General features: G+C 35.1%; 1 protein-coding gene across 3 annotated transcripts; it reads left to right on the top strand.

Annotated features, from left to right (window-relative positions):
• The first annotated feature begins 254 nt into the window (after nt 1-254).
• Nucleotides 255-18,961, top strand: LOC101532276 (pancreatic alpha-amylase). 3 transcript variants are annotated; one of them, XM_004581997.3, is made up of 11 exons: nt 255-486; nt 11,487-11,700; nt 12,907-13,053; nt 13,730-13,927; nt 14,290-14,520; nt 15,243-15,376; nt 16,361-16,483; nt 16,572-16,671; nt 17,056-17,174; nt 17,269-17,394; nt 18,743-18,961. In XM_004581997.3, exons 2-11 carry the CDS (start codon nt 11,533-11,535, stop codon nt 18,930-18,932), a joined length of 1,536 nt encoding a protein of 511 aa, XP_004582054.2. In that variant the 5' UTR covers nt 255-486; nt 11,487-11,532; the 3' UTR covers nt 18,933-18,961. The 3 variants fall into 3 exon arrangements, with proteins under 3 accessions (XP_004582054.2, XP_058515707.1, XP_058515706.1); XM_058659723.1 differs by lacking the exon at nt 255-486 and adding an exon at nt 645-671; XM_058659724.1 differs by lacking the exon at nt 11,487-11,700.
• Nucleotides 18,962-21,880: the final 2,919 nt, after the last annotated feature.

The following is a 21,880-nucleotide window of genomic DNA, read 5'->3' on the forward strand; positions in this document are numbered from 1 at the left end:
ATTTAATTAATTGACTTACTAATATTCTAATCTCTGTTTTAAAAGATTATTTTAGCAATTTTTTCTCACATTTTGATATAGATGCTTGAGAAAAAATAAGTATTGGCTGAGAGGAGGAGAGAGGATATTGAGAAAAAGAAAGCAAACCTGAAGAGACCCAGTGTCATGGGAAGACGTGATAGGACAGCAGCATTGAGCAAGCAGCAGAGACAGCAGCTTACCAATGAAATGAAAGTGCTGCTTCCAAATGGCGTCACTGTGAAGCGCAGCTTAAACTGAACATATTATGTTTGGAGAATTGGAGCAGTGCTGTAGGAGTGCATAGGTCAAAGAAGAGGTTATAGAAAACGTATAAATCCTGAATCCCTCATGATTTTTCCACCTATGAAGAAAGCAAACTCAGAACAGTGCGACATTTGCTATTGAACGACTGAAAAGCATGACACTGTGAGTTGGGAAGACTGCTGATTTATAGAAGTGGGTGAGGTAAGTTAATTTTTCATTATGTGTCATGTAAGCATCCCCGCCCTCCTTTTTTTTTTTTGTCTTGATATAAGTGACTTCTGTCATATGATTTGATGCTGCTCAGAGTTTTACGATCTATTTTAGGTTTGTTGACAACTCATGTATCAGTCGAGCAGAAGAAAATGTACTGCCAACATTGGAAACGTGTCTGAGCTCAAATGTTTCTCCGATTTTGATGATTTGTTAGACAAGTTTGATTATCTTTGCATTTTTCCCTGTAACCTTCACATATGACTTATCTTGAGACATGTCTATTTTCCTTCTGAATTTTATTTTTGTTTGTCGGAGGTTGGCAGCATTACTCTTTTTTTTTAAAAAAAAGTGTTCGTAATACAATGTCAATTTGAGAATTGGAATTGTTTCCACCAAGACAAACCATTAACTTGATTAAATTTACAATGAAAATTAATTTGAAACGTCAGAATGTTTGAAACTAGAAAAATAGAAAAACCTGTCATTACACTTGGAGATAAATATGATAAAATAGTATGTACAGATGTGAGTTGAAAAATATCATAACAACTTGGCAGCATTATTACGTATTTGCTCTAAAAATTTATATGGAAGATATATATATAGACTAAATAGTTATGAATTATGAATGGCTTGTCTTTTCTTAATCCATGTTAATTTATTTCGATGTTTAAAAAAATACTATCTGCAACAGATCTGAGGCTGGCTGTAGGAAGAGCAAAGGATTTTTGTAAAAAAAAGGTGTGTGTGTGTTTGTGTGTGTGTTTAGAAAGGAAGCTATAGTAAGACCTGCAAATTTTACAGAGATTATTACTTCTTACTTAATACTTTGGTAGTATTCTTTTACTTTTTGTAAATCTGGCTTTGGATTGATTGCAGAAAAGTTTGTACTATTGCTAAATATTTATTACTCAATGTGTTGATAAATGCTGAATTTACACTACAGTTTTTGTCTTACTGTGTCATTCATATTGTGAACATTAAATAACAGATCCCTTCAATAGTATGTGGAATGGAGAGAAATCTTTTGAGAACACCATACCTAGTACTTTTGAGTTAGTATAATTTTGTTTTTAACACTGTAAATAATTTATTTATACTTCAAATATAAATATTCCCTTAGGAATATTGCTTTTTGTAGGATATTCCAAAATGTTCTGTTTTATAATTTTATGGAATTTCTAAGATTTTTCATTTGACATGTTTAGTAAGTATAAATCTTTAAAGGAAAATTTCTTCTTTATAGAATATTGCAGGGAATAAACACATCATTGATATTACTATTAATAGCTTTGATAGTTCCTTTGTGGAGAACTGTTTAAAGATAACTATTCCAAGAAATGAATGTAATAATTTTGATTATTTACTTTTTATTTTGCTTATGATGGCAAAAACATCAAAGCTTTATTATCTGGTTTTACATGATAAAGAATACATACATGTATTTTTGTTGTTTTAATACCTTTGCTATGAGATTGTGGCTCTTTATAACACTTTTTTTGGTGGAAATCAAGAGTAAATTAGAAAATATGCAATGATGCCTGACACTTTGTTTGCATATTTCTGTGTATCTTGTAATGTTAATATAAAGTGAATCTAAAAATAATTAGATCTGCTAATTACTCCTTATTTTGAAAATATCTAAATGCACTTGTGAGAAACACTGATTTTCTTTAATAGTTCAGTTTACTGATCATACGTATTCAAAACTACTAGAAATTCTAATTTGTGAAAGAAGGAAAAAAGGAGGGAGGTAGGGAGGAATTAAGTAAAAAGGAGAGAGGATGAAGGAAAGAAAAAAGGAAGAAAAGAAAGAGGACAGCTAGGAAGTGAAAGGGAGAGTAATACAGGCAGGGAGAGAAGCAGAGACAAAAGGAAAAGGGGTGATGGCAAAAAGAAAACAGAAAAGATGCAGAAAAATTACACATGGGAAGTACTGCTGGTTCCTTACCTCTACCTGTCTTCCTCAGTAATATGAGCATAATTATGAAAAGTAGAATGTATTATTAGAAAGTTGGAAGAAGTGAAAGAATGGTCGAGAGGTGACTGTTTAGTAAATGTGGTAAGAGCACATGGATTAATACCCATGTGAAAAGAACAGTGAAATTAATAGCGGAGTCATGATAAAGTTAGAACAACCAAATTATTGAACTATACTGTATTGACATATTGAGATAACACGTTTGTTTGCATTAATTTGTTTGGTCATGATTATAACTTTTGTGAATTACCTACAAATGTTTTTCTAAAATGTCTTAGAGAAAATGGAATTGAAAGATAAGATTTCTTTGCTGCAAAATAATTCTGAACACCAGGAATAACTTTTTTTTCTAATATGGATGTTCCAAGAACTTTTGTGAACTCCTCATGCTATTTTTTTCTAGTTCATAGACACATTCAAAACAATTTCTTTCCAGCCTTAAACACATGACAAATAGAAATAGTGAGGATGTATATTACAGTTTTTCTGAATCCTAAGATTTTTTTAGCCATAGCATTTCAGCCTTTGGAACTTTGAGTTAAGGGTAACATTCAAACAATACCTTTCTTTTCAGCCTTACCCCCCCCCCCATTTAAAAAAAAAAAGGATTTATTTATTATTTAAAAGGCAGATTTGAAAAAAAAAAAAGATGTATTTATTTTTATTTGAAAGGCAGATAAACAGAGAGGAGGAGAGACAGGAAGATCTTCCGTCCAATGGTTCACTCCCCAAGTGACTGCAACGGCCGGAGCTGAGCCAATCCAAAGCTAGGAGCCAGGAGCTTTTCCAGGTCTCCCACACTGGTGCAGGGTCCCAAGGCCTTGGGCCGTCCTTGACCGCTTTCCCAGGCCACAGGCAGGAAGCTGGATGGAAAGCAGGGCCTGCCCGGACTGGAATTGGTGACCATATGGGAACCCGACATGTGTAAGGCGAGGCCCCAACCACTAGGCGTCGTGCCGAGCCCGAAAGGCAGATTTTTACAGAGAGTAGAGACAGAGAAATCTTCCATTAGCTGATTCACTCTCCAAATGGCCTCAACAGCCAGAGCTGTGGTGATATGAAGCCATGAGCTTCTTGTGGATCTCCCTTGTAGGTGTAGCAGCCCAATGGTTTGAGCCATCTCTGCTGCTTGCTCCGGCCATAAACAAAGAACTGGATTGAAGTTGAGCATCCAAGACACAAACTGGTGCTCAAATGAGATACCAGCTCTCACAGACTGAAGATCCCTGCTACACCATTGTGGCTGTCCCATTCTATTTCAGCTCTTCCCAAGATTATCCTGTATTGGTCAATGTCTCTAATTTAATGCTCACTTATATCAAGCACTTCCCTTCACTTCTTAAAAACTTTTCCTTCACTCTTTGATTCAACAATCTTTCTTAAGAAGTGAGATTCTTTCTTCACTCATTTATCCTCTTGTTCCTATTCTCTCTATCTCATAATTATATAAACCCATGAATTTTTTCCAAAGTAGAGACTTTGTATTCATCTTCTCCCTTGCAGGAAGTCCAAGGATTCAGCTCCCTAGGCCTGATATGTACCAGTGTGCATTGGCTTGTAATACTGCAGATTGCATCTGTTTTGTTCAATGCCTCTGCTAAATCAGTTGTCATAGCTTTTGTACCATCTCTCAGACTATCATTGCTTTGTTGAAAATTCCCAAGCCTCTTTACTTCTTTCCTCATACATATTGTTTTGTTAATTATTACTTTATACTTTTCATTTGGTTTTAGAAGTGATATCTCAAAGTCAGTGTGCTCTCCATATCAGTTCCTAAACCAAACATTCCTTAAATTGCACCGCTGGTGATAAAGACTTTCTTTCACACACACACGCAACTTCAAATTATAGTCTGCTCTGACTCTTTCTTGTCTTTATTTACTTATGTCTGATGAATGAGCTTTTCCTAGGGAGACAGTGAAGGCCAAATTGATTGTGTTTCTTCTGTCTGTATTATGAATTGTTGGGGAATAGTAACAAAAGCTTATTTCTCATAGTTGTGCTATTTAGCCTTGGGTAGCCAGTATTTCTGCTACTACTAGGTGGTTGGTCAACTCAGAAAGCGGGACAACTATTCTAATATACAACTAGCCCTATTCACCTTGTGTTTTATCAAAGTTAGATTTAAATTATAATGGTATCAGGTTCTAGAGAGTAACTCCTTTTTCAAAGCCTTTCCAGCTTCTGTTTCTGTCTTACTTATAGACACCTTGCTCGATAGAACAAAGTCACAAGGAAATCCGTTTGTCTATACGTGAAAAGATTTCACAGAGATGTAGATTTTGATTATTGTTCTTAATGGGTGGTCCTTGTTGTGACTATCTACCATGCTTTCCTAATTTTCAAGGTTTTTAAAAAATATTCTATATATGTTTTATTTACAATGCATTATACCTTTTTACTTTCAATGATTTTTTTCTGTAATTACCAAATACAGGAAGAACTAAAATATGTTAATTAAATGTTTACCTGCATTTTAATGTTGGGCTTGTCTTGCTAGCATTTAGGAGTAGGATTATAGTTATTTTTTATTATATACATGTATATTTAAAAAATTTTATTTATTTTATTATACTGTGATACAGTTTCATAGACTCTGGGATTTCTCTTCCCCCTCCCCAAGCTCCCAACCCCACATAGATTTCCCTTATCTCATTGCAATAATATAATCCTTTACAAGCAGGCATGAGTCCATCATTCTGCTATTTAAGTATTTCCTGGAAGAATCAAGATGGCGGAATAGGGTAAGGACATGTTTATGCAGACGGAAAAACATTTAATAAGGTTGAAGCAGAGAGGACGTATTTCAGGAAATAGGAAGGGACAGAACAACAGCAGAGGGGTACCTGGAGACTGACAGACACAGGAAAGCAGCTGACACAACAGTGTGGTGTTGCAGAGACTGATACTCCAGCACGGGGAATCTGAACTCCACCAGCATCCTGCACTCCACCAGCAACCAGGTGGGAAGGGATTTTCACTGGGAGCTTGGGTGGTGAACCCAGATAAAGAACTGTCTGTTCTACTGGTACGTTTGATTTGACCAGGAGCAGACACAGAGCAGCAGATCTCAGACGGGCAGTGCGAGAACAGAGTGGATTCCATAGTCCAGTCAGCCCCTTAGAGCTGAATTGGGCGCCATTTTGCATAAGGAGGAAAGGGCAAGGGAAGGGACGGAGCATGCGCTGAGCTGGGAGTGAACTCTTTTCTGTCTCAGTGAACTGCAACGACGTGGCATTCTACGGATTCCACCCAGGGAAGGTCTGGATAGCCCTCGGATCTGAGGGCCAGCAGATCAAGAACTGTAGTGGTTGTATATCAGGCGCCATTTTGGACACTGTGGCAATAGCTTTGGGACTGCAGGGGACAATAGCGAACTGTGCATGTGCTGATCTTGCGAGAACTTGTGAGGTCCGTGTTTGGACTGGTTCCGCAGGAAAATAATACTCACTGTGGCACCGTATGGGTAAAAATAGGTCCGTGTGGCACCCAGACCTAACGTCCAACAGGTTCCAGCAAGATCAGCGCCACCAACAACCTAATTATATAGGACACCTGGTGTCTCCCTAATCCTGGGACCTGCTCCAACCGGAAGTGAAAGAAACGTTGCAGAGACAACAGTGCAGCCTCAGCATGGTATCACAGGAGGTGGAGCGTGGTGAGACAAGAGCTGGGGCTGTAGAGACCATGGTGGAAATCTGATGTAAGAACCCAGACCTGGAACTCGCTGGAGGTTGTGGCACAAGTGGCTGCAAGCAAAAAGTTGTGTACCAACCGCAATAAGTAAAGTCTCATTGTAGACCTGCTGGTGACACAGCTTAGAAAACTGCCCCAAGGAGAAGACTCTGCTAACCAAAAGTACAATGACCAAGAGCAAAAGAAGAGACAAAGGCACAATATTACTGAAAACTCCCCTACAAAGGAGCAAAACCCATTGCCAACCTCAGAGCTCACTGAGGAAGACATCGAGAAAATGGGGCACATAGAATCCATAAGACTCATTTTAAAGCTTCTGATCAACAATAAGAAGCTCATGTAAGAGTTCAAAGAATTTAAGGAAGCAATAAAGCAAATCAAGGTTGGTATATCAGAAATTAAGAACACAGTAGAGCAAATTAAGAGTACAGTGGAGAATCTCCAAAATAGAATGAAGCAAGCAGAAGAAAGAATGTCAGAATTGGAAGATATTTCCTGTCATTAAGGGGAAGCAAACAAAAAGCTCGAAACAGAGCTGGATCAGGCCAAAAAAAGTATTCAAGAATTGAGACACTATTAAGAGGCCAAATATAAGAGTTATGGCAGTCCCAGAAGGTGCAGAAAGAGAAGCTGAGTTTGCAAATGTATTCAATGAAATAATAAAAGAAAATTTCCCTAATCTAGAGAAAGAATTGGGAAACAAGTTCCACAAGGGGCACCGAACTCCCAACAGACTTGAACAAAAGTGATCTTCACCAAGACACATGATCATCAAGTTCTCTTCAATCAAACATAAGGAAAAGATCCTTAAATGTGCACATGAAAAAAATCAATTGACATATAATGGAATGCCTATTAAACTCACAGGAGATCTCTCACAGGAAACTTTACAGACAAGAAGAGAATGGAGTGACATATTCCAGATTCTAAAAGAAAAAAATTGTTGGCCTAGCATAACATATCCAGCAAAGCTTTCTTTTGTCTTTGGAAATGAAATAAAATTCTTCCACAGTCAACAAAAGCTAAAAGAATTTGCCTGTTTTAAACCTACCCTACAAAGGATACTTCAAGATGTTCTCTTGACAGAGAAGAGGAATAGCACCTACCAAAACCAAAGGCAAATGGGAAGAACATCCCAGTAAAATGACCACAGAAGACTAAACCAATGAACAACCCATTCCTAAAATGATAGGACCAAAGTAACACCCATGTATATTAAACTCTGAATGTAAATGGCTTAAGCTCAATCAAACATCGTAGATTAGTAGACTGGATTAAAAAACAAAACCCATCTGCTTATTGTCCGGAGGAGACACACTCCAACGAAGATCAGCGAAAACTATGTCACATGGGTTTTGTTATTTTCTGTTGGTTTCATCTCTTCAAAACACTTTCTTCTGATTAAATCATTCAATGACTTGTAGATCATACAGTGGCATCATTTTCTTCAAGAAGGTTCTTGATTTTCATTTATTTAGCTACATGTTAGTCATTTAGTAGCATGTTATTTAACTTCTTGGTGTTGTTAATTTCTTTTTTCTCCCTGATGTTGATTTTGTTTTGTGAATATTCATTTAACAGGATGTACAGTAGTTGTGTAATGGAGACTGTCATATCTAGTAATATGTCATTTAACTTCATGGCATTGTAAATTTCTATTTTTCTTTCTATTGTTGATTTTGTATTATGACTTTTCATTTGAGGGGATGTAGGGTAGCTGTGAAATGGAGACTAACATCCAGATGTGAGGATACAATGTAGTATGCATTTCTACTTCCAGACAAAGAAGGGCTCCCAATGAAACTGTTTACTGTATCTTGATAACAGGATGCTGGACTCTCTGCCATTGTCCATGCCCGCAATGATGGACATAGGAGTGAGTATGAAGAACTATATGTTAGTAATGATATAGAGGAACTGGGGGGAAGGGAACTGGCGAGGGGATAAGGGAATATGAAACTGTATCATAAAATGATAACAACAATAATAAATATCTTAAAAAATAAAATAAAATTCATTAAAAAAAAAAAAAAACCACGTATATCCTAACATTGTAGGTATGGACAATGGCAGAGTGTCCAGCATCCTATTGTTAAGATACATTTAACAGTGTCCTTGGGAGTCCATCTTTGTTTTACACACAGATTTTTATGCTACTCTTTGCTTGTGGAGAAGTATTCCAGTATTTCTATGTCAGATAGCTCTATCTTTTAATCCATCACACACACACACAAACACACACATCTCTCCAATAGTTTCTTAAATCTCTCAAATGAGAGTCCATTCTCTTTTACTTGACTTTGAATGTCGTCAATATCCATGCCCTTTATTAACTTTCATGGCTCACAATTAGGTGTTGGTTCTAAAATACTGTATGATTTCTCGTTATACTCTTTATACTTTTCCAATTTTGGTAATTTTGTTTTTCTTAAAAGAAACTTCATCTTATTTCTTTTTATTAAAGGTAAATTTATTCTTCCAGTTAATTTTAGATTTGCATGTTTCCATCTCTCAAAAATATTTTAAATTAAATCTTGAAACACATTTCTCGTTACTCTCTTCACACAGTGTTTATATAATTTACTTAAGGGTTTTTGTTAATTTTGGTGTATACATCAATTATCTGACTTAATATAAGCTACAAAAATAACAAATCACATTATCTAACTTAATATTTTGATGAAGCATTATAAAATCATTAATTTTTATATCCTATATACTGCCATATCTGAAATTCAGAATGCATTTTACATTCGTAGTATGCTCACTATATTTAAACTGCTTTGTAGTCAGTTTTTGCTAGTGGTTATCACATTGGACATCAGAATTCTAACGTGCAAGGAGAAATGGTAGCATAACATAGATAATATTGAGTTTTAGTCAGATCTGTATTCACATTCTGGCTTTGAAACTTAGCATATAAACAGTCAATTTTCTCAATCCTGCTTGGGCTTAGTTCTTCCATAATTACATAGTAGCTGCAATGATTGAGATTGAATGTATTGCACAATTTCTGACAAAGTCTTCATCTATTACAAAAAAATCAATTAAGAGGTAACCTGTGTTATACTATTTTTCTTATACAATACCTGCAAACTACAATTTGAATGTTGTCTATCTTTTGGGTATCTCAAAGGTCATGATGACCATTTGCTATCCCAAGAGAATATTAGACTTGAAATCTACTTTTAAGAAGCTTTGCCCAATGGTAGGCATATAAACATTTAATTGTTTAGAATAAATGTGCAACATGAATCAAATAAGCTTTAACAATGTTACATTACTTCAAAAGCTGTTATACAGTAGGAGAGTTATTGACTTGTCTGAGAATATAATGATCTTCAAAAAAATTATTGCAATTTGTGCAGCATGAACCATGCTTTGAAGAGGGGGGTGGTGACACATAATGATAAAGCAAAGAGTTACCTGTGGGACTTTTGTTTATTGAGTAATCACTATTCCAGCCAGTAGGTTCTCAGTTGGATCACTACATGCCCAGAGAGAGAATAACAGGGCATTTGGCTGCTGGTTGAGGTGCTGCCCTTGCAAGCCACAGATTTGTGTCAATGCAGTACTACTTTCCCCACTCTCAGACATCTGTCACTGGTCAGCTCCATCCTTTTCTGTTGGCTGATGTCTCTTCCTAATGTTATCCAACATCCACTCTTTATCTTAAGAACAACACCTGCATCTGAGACCTTAAACTTTTGGCTGATTTCTTCCTTGCATACAGTATACCATTGCAGAATTTGGGTTCAAAACATTTAATTTCTGCCTCTGCAAAATTGTTGCTCAAACTGATTATGGGAGGAGAAGTAGTTTCCAGGTGCACAAGAACATTGGAGGTGGACTGTAGGATGCAGAAAACCACTTGGTATGTCATGTAGGTGTGAAATGGTATGTAGAATAAGATGATCTGATGAGCTTATATTTATGCAATGGATAATTGGTTCATGAAGGACCAAAGTAGGGCATCAAGACTGATAGAATGAAGTAAATTAAAAGATTGATACAATGGGGCTAGTATTGTGCAACACTACATTAAGCTACCACTTGCAACACCACATCCCATGTATTAGTTTGGCAGTTATGTTTCCATTTCACTTCCCTGTAAATGTACCTAGAACAGCAATAAGTCATGGTGCATTTGCTTGTGTCTTTGCATGGGAAACCACAATAGAAGTCTTGGCTGTGGCTCATCCTGGAACTTATCTGGTCATTGCCACATTTTTGTGAGTGAATCAGCAGATGGAAGACCTGCCTCTCCCTCTCTCTTATTGTGATCCCTTTCTAAATAAATAAACAGTTATTTTAGAAAACGAATGGTAGAAGAATAATTAAAGACAATTGCTTTCCTGAAACACTTTCCCCAAAGCTGGTGCTTCCAAAGTATTCCTGACTACAACAAATACCTTGAAAACCAAATTATCTCCTTACTATTTCTTTATCTCATTTCCAGTGTTAATTTGGACATAAACCACTGACCTCCTGTATCTATCAAATATGTCTCATCTAAGCCCTGGTTTAAGTCACTCACTTCTTTTCCTGGACCATGATAAAGCTCATCTATCAGATCTCCCATCCACTTTTATTCTGCACTGTAAATTAATCTCAGAGGGGACAGTCTTTCTTATCTACATTGCTATTTCCTAAGATTTTAGTTACATCAAAAAAGGAACAGGGATGTGAATGTTTATTTATTTTCTTCATAGGTACAAGCAGTATGTGACAATGGGGAGAAAACAACCACCATCACCACAAACTCCATTGCAACAGCCCCAATATTAAACACATGATTTGATGTAGGGCAATAATGATTTCTCTCTGTTTTAAATACATTTCAATTCCAAGTACTTTCCTCAATAATAATGTATACATTTTTAATAACTAAAATTTGGTGTTAGCGTGGCAAACAGATTTGAACAGATTATTCTATTTCTTTTGTATCATTGTGCTAAATCAATAGTTAAAGCAAAATTTAGAGTATAAATTCCATTGTCTTTTATTGTTACTTTATTTCTATTTGTGAAGGACATGAAACTATCTAATTCTAATTAAATAATACATAAATAATTACTTTTCAGATATGTTTATTAGCAGATGTTTGAAAATGTCAGTATTCCCTGAATAAGAAAAAAAAAAGTGGTTCCATGAGGTCATTTAGCTTCTTTTCCTGGGAGATTTTATAAACATTTCTCAGCTGTTGCATGAGCATTATTACTGATATTCTTTTTTAAGGTAATGAATAAATAACTTGTGCTTCAAGTATTTATCCTTGTTAACATTTACTTTGCAATGTGTACTTTTACAGGAATATAAATAGTTCCTAGAAGGAATATAGATCACTTGAAAGCAAAATGAGGTTCTTTCTGTTGCTTTCTGCCATTGGGTTCTGCTGGGCTCAATATAGCCCACATACCCAACAGGGACGGACATCTATTGTCCATCTGTTTGAGTGGCGCTGGGTTGATATTGCGAAAGAATGTGAACGATATTTGGCTCCCTATGGATTTGGAGGGGTTCAGGTGAGTTTTGTTCATAAGGTAAATTGCAGAGTGGGCTGTGTATGTGGCATTTAGATAAAAAACTAGGATAATGTTCTACACAGATGTATTCTAAAAGTGTTTGGGGTGTCCAGCAAAGTAGTGTAGCTGACTAATTTACTGTCTGTAGTGTTGGTATCCTCTATGAGTATTGATTTTACTCTAGGCTGCTCCACTTCCAAGCAAGCTTCCTGCTAATGGCATAGGAAAACAGCAAAGGATTGACCTAGTCTCTCGCCCCAAGGCCCCACTTGTGAGATCTGGAAAGAGCCTTGGTTCACAGCTTCAGATGGGCCCAGCTCTGGCCTTTCCAGGAATTTGAAGCGTGAACTGTCAGATGGAAGTGAGCTGCCAGATGGAAGATCTGTCTCTATGTAACTCCAATTTCAAGTAAAATAAAAATCTTAATAAAAACATGCTTTTGTAGATAAAAAGTTACTTGGTTTTGTTGGTAACTTTAATTTTGTTTATTATGTTATTAATACTGCAATTAGCTATTGAAAAGTGCAGCTGTAAGGGCCATTGTTGTGAGCTAGTGAGTTAAACTGCAGCTTTTGATGCTAGCATCCCATTTGGGTGCCAGTTCTGGTCCTTGTTGCTCCACTTCAGAGCCTGATTTCTGCTGATAATTTAGGAAGTGATCAGAAGATTGCTCAGGTACTTGGTCCTTTGTGACCATGTGAGAGATCTGGAATAATAATATCGTTCCTGACATTAGCCTGGCCTAGCCCTGGCTGCTGTAACCATTTGGGGAGTGAACCAGTGATGGGAGATTCCTCTGTATCTCTGCCTTTCATATAAGTAAATAAACAAATGCTTTTTATTTATATATATATATATTTTTATTGCATTTCATTTTATAACATCGTATCATAGGCTCTGATATTCCCCCATCCCCTCCCCATGCCCTTCTCCCATGGTGGATTGCTCCACCTTATTGCAGTATTATAGTTCAAATCCAGTCTTGTTACTTTCATTGCAAGCATGTGCCATGCATAGAGTCCAGCATCTTATGGTCCAGCTCAATTCAACAGTTTCTTGGAACAAATACTTTTTTAAAAGAAAAAATGCAGCTGGATAAAATTTCAGAAATAGCTTTGCATTATTGACTATTTTATAGTATATCAAATAATATACAATTTAAAAACCATTGGTACTTATTGATATTTCTTTTAATATTTATCTTAGGTCTCTCCACCCAATGAAAACATTATAGTTACCAGTCCTTTTAGACCCTGGTGGGAAAGATACCAACCAATTAGCTATAAATTATGCTCAAGATCTGGAAATGAAGATGAATTCAAAGACATGGTGACTAGATGTAACAATGTTGGTGTAAGTGAATTAAAATTTCATTTAAAAATATTATGTAGGAAAATAATTTTGCTGTGTCTCTTGCTCTTTGCAATGGAAAATTTTCTATATTTTCAATTTTAAAATTTTACTTCATACATTAGCTGTAACTCAATATTCATATTACATTGTATTCAACCTTCATAAATCTTTTTGTGGGTGCAATTTACTAAAGATGAGATAAATTAAAGCTTAAAGCACAATTCATTTATGAAGCTTGAACATTTTCTGAAAAATAGCATTTCTTGTTAGGAATTGGATTTCAGTTACTATCATTGCTGTCATTTTTATATGACGTATGTCTCTGTCCAAAATTTCAGGTCGTCTTCTACGTGGATTTTTTATGTAGCAAACACTTTCCCTCTTTAATGAGCAGTAAATAACGATTACTACATTCTTTTCAAATACTGAGTACATGAGAAAGGCTAATTTCTTTCTCTGGAAGAACTTCCCAAAACTATACTCTCTCCTTCAACATTACGACAGCGTCTGGTCTGTCAAACTATTAGTTCCCTCTTATGCCTCAGTTTTCTTCCAGTAGAAATTTTATAACAGGAATATTATTGCATTTTGTTAGTATGCTATAAACTTTAATCAACAGTAGTCAGATTTTTATCTGCTTGGAAGTCAAATTGGAGTGGAAACTCTGCTTTTTCAGGTCCGTATTTATGTGGATGCCGTAATTAATCATATGTGTGGTGAAGGTGGAGGCGCAGGAACACACAGCACCTGTGGAAGTTACTTCAATGCTCAAAACAGGGATTTTCCAGCAGTTCCATACTCTGGCTGGGATTTTAATGATGGTAAATGTCGGACTTCAAGTGGAGGCATTGAAAGCTATCAAGACAGTGCTCAGGTAATTTTTCAAAAGTTGGTAATACAAATAAAGTATTATCTGTATGTTAATTTATACATGTAGCTTATTGAACTCTATTCAGACTGAGTGGAGATTCTTTGAGAATATACATTACCAAGTCTGACTGTTTTTTAAAAATACAAGCTCAAATCAGTTTTCAAAAAATTATACCCATTTCAATATCTGATCTATTTTATTTTTTACATTTTTCAGTTTTATATTAGGAAAAAAGTTAAAGAAATATCCATGGTGCCCAATGTAAAGAAGAAATTACTGAACAGTCTGTTGGTGAATTTGGATTAAATGTCAGATTCTCAGGTGAAACACAACATTTTATGCATTGAAACCTTTTACCTTAACAGGTCAGAGATTGTCGTTTGACTGGGCTTCTCGATCTTGCCTTGGAGAAAGATTATGTGCGTTCCACAATTGCTGCGTACTTGAACCGCCTCATTGACATTGGTGTAGCAGGGTTCAGACTTGATGCTAGCAAGCATATGTGGCCGGGAGACATAAAGGCAATTTTGAATAAACTAAACAATCTAAACACAAAGTGGTTCCCTTCAGGAAGCAGGCCATTCATTTTCCAAGAGGTATGTCAATGCTTATATGTTAATATAAAATGGAATCATATTCATTAGAAAATGGATGACAGGTTTAATTAAATACACACTATATGTAAGTCAGTGAAGAAGTCATAAATGTACAGTAGTGTTCTTTCAACTCTTCAGACAGAGCACATCTGCTTCTTTAGCACACAGGTTTAATGGGTGTACAAACAATCTATCTAGGCTACAAAGTCCCCCGATAACTTTATGAAACACGGAGAATTACGTAGCTATTGTTCAAGCTAGTGTACCCGAGTTTAAATTATGGCTATACAACTATTAACCTTAGTGTTGTTTTACGTAACTTTACTAACTTTTCTGTTAATATTTTTTTTTACATAAAGAAAATGGCCAACAGTGTTTTTAGTCTTTGTGACCTGTGTCAAGTTATCAATGAAATAATATTTATCAAATATTGAGGAATGTTGTCAAATAACTAGTGCTGTGTTATTTTAAACTATTTTTACCATTTATGTGGAAGACTGAGTTATGTCAGTGTTCTCTCGGCACAGCAGAATATCTTGTAATTATGTTTCTTTCAAGATTGTAGCAAATATTTTATCAAAAAGTCAATAATCTTATAAAGATAACCATTTTGAACAATTAAAATAACACAGGTTAAAGCCATATTCTAGGTAATATTAATTTTTCCACAAAAACTCTGAAGTTCTCAGGTTATGTCGTATTTTTCTTTCTGTTTCTGCTAGGTAATTGATCTAGGTGGTGAGGCAATTTCAAGCAGTGAGTACTTTGGAAATGGCCGTGTGACAGAATTCAAGTATGGTGCAAAACTAGGCACAGTTATTCGTCGATGGAGTGGAGAGAAGATGTGTTACCTAAAGTAAATAAAGTATTATATGTTATTTGAGTAATTCCACAGACCTACTGGTGTTAGCAGCCAAATATTAATCTCCTAAGAATCTCCTTATCTTAAACAAGCACCAATGTGTCAATTGTTTTAGGTATTAGAGTTACCCACTTTCCAAGTAGTACTTTCTATTTTTTAGAATGTCAATCAGAAAGAAATTTGTCCAGAAATTAAAAAAAAAAATCCATATATTTTTACCTACACGTGATATAAATATACCTGTTTACTGCAATGATTTTATACATGATATATTAAAACTATATTATTAAAGGCACGGTGTGGTAGCTCAGAGGCTAAAGTCCTCACATTGCACACACCGGGATCCCATATGGCCACTAGTTCTAATCCTAGCAGCCCTGCTTCCCAGCCAGCTCCCTGCCTGTGACCTGGGAAAGCAGCTGAGGATTGTCCAAAGTCTTGGGATCTTGCACCCACAGAGGAGACCTGGAAGAGTTTCCAGGGAAGAGGCTTCAGTGGACTGAAGATCTTCCTCTCTGTCCTCTCTGTGTAACTTGCTTTCCAATAAAAAGAAATAAATATTTTAAAAATTTTGCATACATTATATCAATTAATTTGGTAATTAAAAATTTAAATTGTGTAAAAATCAAAAATAAAAAAATTTATATTGTGAAAATTCAGAATTGAAGGCTCATTATAACCCACTTATTTATTTTATATAATGTGATACAGATGCTAACCATTTTGAGGTCTCTTTACAACATACTGAAGCATCTACATTTTAATTAAATATTAAATTTGTAACATGAATGCACTACAAGCAATTCATATCTGTATACAGGAGGAAACATATTTGAAAAATGCCTGAATATTAAAAAATCTAATAGAATAATAATGTATTGAAAGAATTTATGTGACAATGTTGTATAGATATTCAATTGTTGCTCTATAGCTATTATAAAAGAAAGCATGTAATTATGTATTATCACTTTTAACTAGGAACTGGGGAGAAGGCTGGGGATTCATGCCTTCTGACAGAGCACTTGTTTTTGTGGATAACCATGACAATCAACGAGGACATGGAGCTGGAGGTGCATCTATTCTTACATTCTTTGATGCTAGGTAGGAAACAAAATTTTCTGTTTTTTAATTTGCATTTTGAAAATGATAAAAGTTCTATTCTATACTGATATGATTTTGTAACTTTCAGGCTGTATAAAATGGCAGTTGGATTTATGCTTGCTCATCCTTATGGACTCACACGAGTCATGTCAAGCTATCGCTGGACAAGAAATTTTGTGAATGGACAAGTAAGCTTTAGAATTACTAAATGTTTTTTCTCAATAAAGAAGGAAAATTTAATTTTACTTGAAATTACATTCAATAGCTAATCAATATTCATTAAGTATAAATCCAGTGTAGTACATGGGATCTTAATAATGAAGAGTGTCAAGTTTTCTAGTTTTGACGGGTACGGGAATTGTTTCAGAGATATGACCAATATTCTGACTCCATCAGGGAAAAACATAGGCAAAATTCAGGGAGTGAAATGTTTGCTTCTCTAATTGGTTGGGATTCTAATTAAAGTTAGTGTACAGAAACATGAAGCAGGACAAATTTGGTTTGGTATAATAGAAAATAAAGAGACAAATACATCTTTGCTAAAAATAAGAGGTTTTTTTTTCCTAACTAAGGATACTAATGATTGGGTTGGACCACCAAATAATAATGGAGTAACTAAAGAAGTAACTATTAATGCAGACACTACTTGTGGCAATGACTGGGTCTGTGAGCATCGATGGCGTCAAATCAGGTCAAAATATTTACTTATATTTTCTAAAACGAAACTGGCATCAAATTGTTGAAGTATAACTGTATTAACACTTTATATGATACTGTGCTTTTAGGAACATGGTCGTTTTCCGTAATGAAGTTGATGGCCAGCCTTTCCAAAACTGGTGGGACAATAACAGCAACCAAGTGGCTTTTGGAAGAGGAAACAAAGGATTCATTGTCTTTAACAATGATGACTGGTAAGTAGATACCAATTAAAGTAATAGTTTAAAATTTTGTGTTATGGATTTTGCAATTTGAAATGGCAGTTTAAACTTGTTTACTATTGATACAATTTTTCTTTTCCTACTCTCTTGCTTTTTCATATCTGTAGGTTCATTTATTCAGGGCTTAAGAAAACACAGATGTAAGATAAGGGAGAGACATTATGGCTCTTACACCTTTTGTTCTATTGTTTTTGTAATGACTTTCTATTTTAAGTGAATCTTGTTATATGCATCACTGAATATTATGTGCTTATTCAGTATATCACAGACACATATATTGTTTCTTGTTCATACACATAAAGACACACACACACACACACACACACATACACTCTCTCTGCAGTATACAACATGGTTGATAATTGGGTTGTGAAATCCCCAAAATTCCTGATTGTTTTGTCATGGAAAAGTATTGCTCACCGCTGGAATAGTTTTTTTCTGGTGCTTTTTCTCCAATATTCAAGTTGATTGTTTCATATACTCTATCCATTTTTGTGAACATGACCAATATTTTTGTAGCATGAATGTAAGGAACATGTATATTATGGCTATTTGCTCCAGATTTTCAATGTTTAGTTCTAAAACTTTTCAATAGTTACCTTTCAAGTGTGATTCATTCCTATTCTGTAGTACAGTTGTCACAACACATGGAGCTACAGCTCAGAAGATTTCTTTGCCAGCCACTGAAATGTCTCAATTCAAGCCCAGTTTCCACTCATAATTTGCTCATTCCAGCCTAAATTATATTTTACTGACCAATAAATAAATAAATGCTCAAATCTGTCTCATTTCACTACTAAAACCTATGGCTAGTTCTTGAATTGCTGCTATTTGTGAAATGTGGAGCAAAAATAAATTTATTCAAGACAGATTTGTACTCAAAATTGTGACCTTCTTTTCAGAAATTATATTTTGCTTCTTAAAAAACAAAGAGCTTCTTGAAGAAAGGCTCATATTTAATTATTAAAAATGCCCAGTAGTTTCTTAATTTCTGATGAACCCAAATTTTAAGTATTAACATCTACTACATGTGCTACATATATATGTAAGGGTGGCAATTTCCGTAAATCTTCACTGATATTCTTCATTCTTCAGTTTTTAGATATTCACTTCTGACAATGAAATTGATAGTTATTCTCTAAGTTTGTCTTTGGTCTTGAGAAAGCTTTTTGCATACATTGAAAAGTTCTTTGTGTGTGTGTGTGTTTCTTATTGAAACTTTGACTGGAGTTTTATAGTGTAAGGTTTATCTCTATCTCTGAAAAAATTTTCTTTCTCGCTTTTAGTTAATTTAAGTTAACTGTTAAATTTCATATTACAGGTCATTATCTTCAACTTTGCAAACTGGTCTTCCTGGTGGCACATATTGTGATGTCATTTCTGGAGATAAAAGTGGCAATACATGTACAGGAATTACAGTCACTGTTAAAAGTGATGGCACTGCTTACTTTTCTATTAGCAATTATGCTGAAGATCCATTTATTGCAATCCATACTGGTGCAAAATTATAAAATTCAAATAAAATCCATTTAGCAAAACAGTGGCTACATGTGTCTTTTTTTCCTTATTGCTTTTTAGTATCCAGAAACACAGAGTGCAGTTGTTTAATCTTCCACTGGTGATGCCAACATCCCACATAGAAATACCAGTATGAGTCCCAAATGTTCCACTTCTTCCCTGGTTTTATGCTAATGTGGCTAGAAAGGAAGTGGAAAATGGTCCAAGTGCCTGGGTCCCTGTCACCCATGTAGGAGACACTGCTGGTTTTGAATTGATTCAGATTTGGCTGTTGCAAACATCTGGAGAGTGACAGCACATGGACTATTTCTCTTCCCATTTCTCATTCTTTATCTTTACTCTTTCTTTGTTTCTATCATCCTGCCATTCAAAAATAAGCAAGCACAGAAAACATAGAGATTTAATATCTCTAAGTAGCTAATTTGAACATTTCAGTAATAAAAAATGCAACTAACATACTTTAGAACATACTTTAGAAGACTTACTGTAATCATTTTGTGAAAATAATATCTAAGAATATAGAGTGGAACCCTGACAAATATGTTCTTTGTTATTAATCCATTCTTTCTAGCTATGTATTTGTTTATGTATTTGTACTTTTTGTCTATCTCTGATTCTATCAGAAAGTGATTTCATTGGTTAATTAGGGAGAATTGGTGTAATGATGATTGTTATACAAATATAGTTTGTATGGTTTCTGCAAAATGAAAACACTTTGGTAGAACTGAAAAATAGAAGAAGCTGAAATTATATAGTCTATCATGCTCAATTATTTAAATTGACATGAATCATACTTTTATTCTTTTTGTTTTCTTCTTAATAGCTTTAAGTTGTGTTTGTTTGAATGTTTAGTCTTTCCTCTATATCCTTTATATTGATGTTTACTTAGGACCTTAGTGACACCAGGTGTTCTGAATTTCCTTCTCAATCCATTATGTATCCATTTTTAATCTTGTTTAAATATAGAATTTCTTACATTGTCACATAATATTTTTTCATAGCTTCCAATTTAGTCTAATGTAATTAAATGAGAAAATAGGAGCTGTACTTTAAAACTTTCCTTTTTTATTTTAAATTTACCTCTCCTTGCCTTGAAGCAGATGCACTATGTATTGGTTATCACTTCACTAGCACCACATTTGGGATGCAATTTCTATTATGTGCACAAATTTAGTGATTCAGAACACACCTGAAGAGGTAAGAAGCAAGTTTACCATTTACAGATAGGAAGAATGGACAACAGAAAACAGCATTCATGATGTGCCAGCTTCCAAAGGCTCCGGAAAGCTGTTTAGGGTAAATCAAGTCTCAGTGGTAGTTTCCTGGGTTATTTGCCGCTGAGGAATCTCCAAAGCAGGCTCTTCTGGATTTGATAACTAAAGAGTCATGTGATTCTCTGAACTACAGTGTTGAATAAAAGCCTGCTGTTGGAGGGTCAGGAACAGAGACCAGACTGTTTCTGCTAATTATTCCCTAGATTAGCATATTGCACTCCTAGCTTATTCTACATTCAACCTAAAAAACTACAAGTAAAAAAAAAGAGAGGGTAGAAATGGGTCAATCCAAGTCAACCCAGATTGTTGTAATTGTATGCTACATGTAATGTTCTTTCTTCTATTTTGGAGATGAAAGTACACCTTATATCACTAGAGGCTTGACTTTTTTTATCCTGATTTCTTAGATTATCCTCTTTTTTGATCTTTTTGTTTTTAAATTTTTAATTTATTTTTATTTTTGCAAATCTATTATTTATTATTATTATTATTATTATTATCATTTTATGATACAGTTCCATAGGATCCTGGTATTTCCCTTATCCCAGCTCCAATTTCCCCCCTCCAACCACCTAGTTCCACTTTATCATTACTGAAGTATAGTTCATAATACACAGTCATATGTCCATTATTGCGGGCATGGACAATGGCAGAGAGTCCAGCATCTTGTTATCAAGATAGAGTAAACAGTTTCATTGGGAGCCCTTCTTTGTCTGGAAGTAGAAATGCATACTACATTGTATCCTCACATCTGGATGTTAGTCTCCATTTCACAGCTACCCTACATCCCCTCAAATGAAAAGTCATAATACAAAATCAACAATAGAAAGAAAAATAGAAACTTACAATGCCATGAAGTTAAATAACATGTTACTAGATATGACAGTCTCCATTGCACAGCTACTGTACATCCCCTTAAATGAACAGCCAGAAAACAAAACATCAGGGAGAAAAAAGAAATTAACAACACCAAGAAGTTAAATAACATGCTACTAAATGACTAAGGTGTAGCTGAAGAAATGAAAATCAAGAACCTTCTTGAAGAAAATGATGCCACTGTATGATCTACGAGTCATTGAATGATTTAATCAGAAGAAAGTGTTTTGAAGAGATGAGACCAACAGAAAATAACAAAACCCATGTGACATAGTTTTCGCTGATCTTCGTTGGTGAAGTGTGTCTCCTCCGGACAATAAGCAGATGGGTTTTGTTTTTAATCCAGTCTACTAATCTGTGACATTTGATTGAGCTTAAGCCATTTACATTCAGGTTATTATGTATGGGTGTTACTTTGGTCCTATCATTTTAGGAATGGGTTGTTCATTGGTTTAGTCTTCTGTGGTCATTTCACTGGGATGTTCTTCCCATTTGCCTTTGGTTTTGGTAGGTGCTATTCCTCTTCTCTGTCAAGAAAACATCTTGAAGTATCACTTGCAGGGCAAGTTTGAAACAGGCAAATTCTTTTAGCTTTTGTTGACTGTGGAAGAATTTTATTTCATTTCCAAAGACAAAAGAAAGCTTTGCTGGATATGTTATGCTAGGCCAACAATTTTTTTCTTTTAGAATCTGGAATATGTCACTCCATTCTCTTCTTGCCTGTAGAGTTTTCTGTGAGAGTTTCCTGTGAGTTTAATAGGCATTCCATTATATGTCAATTGATTTTTTTC

This window comes from Ochotona princeps, chromosome 2 (assembly GCF_030435755.1).
Source record: "Ochotona princeps isolate mOchPri1 chromosome 2, mOchPri1.hap1, whole genome shotgun sequence".
Classification (NCBI taxonomy): domain Eukaryota; kingdom Metazoa; phylum Chordata; class Mammalia; order Lagomorpha; family Ochotonidae; genus Ochotona; species Ochotona princeps.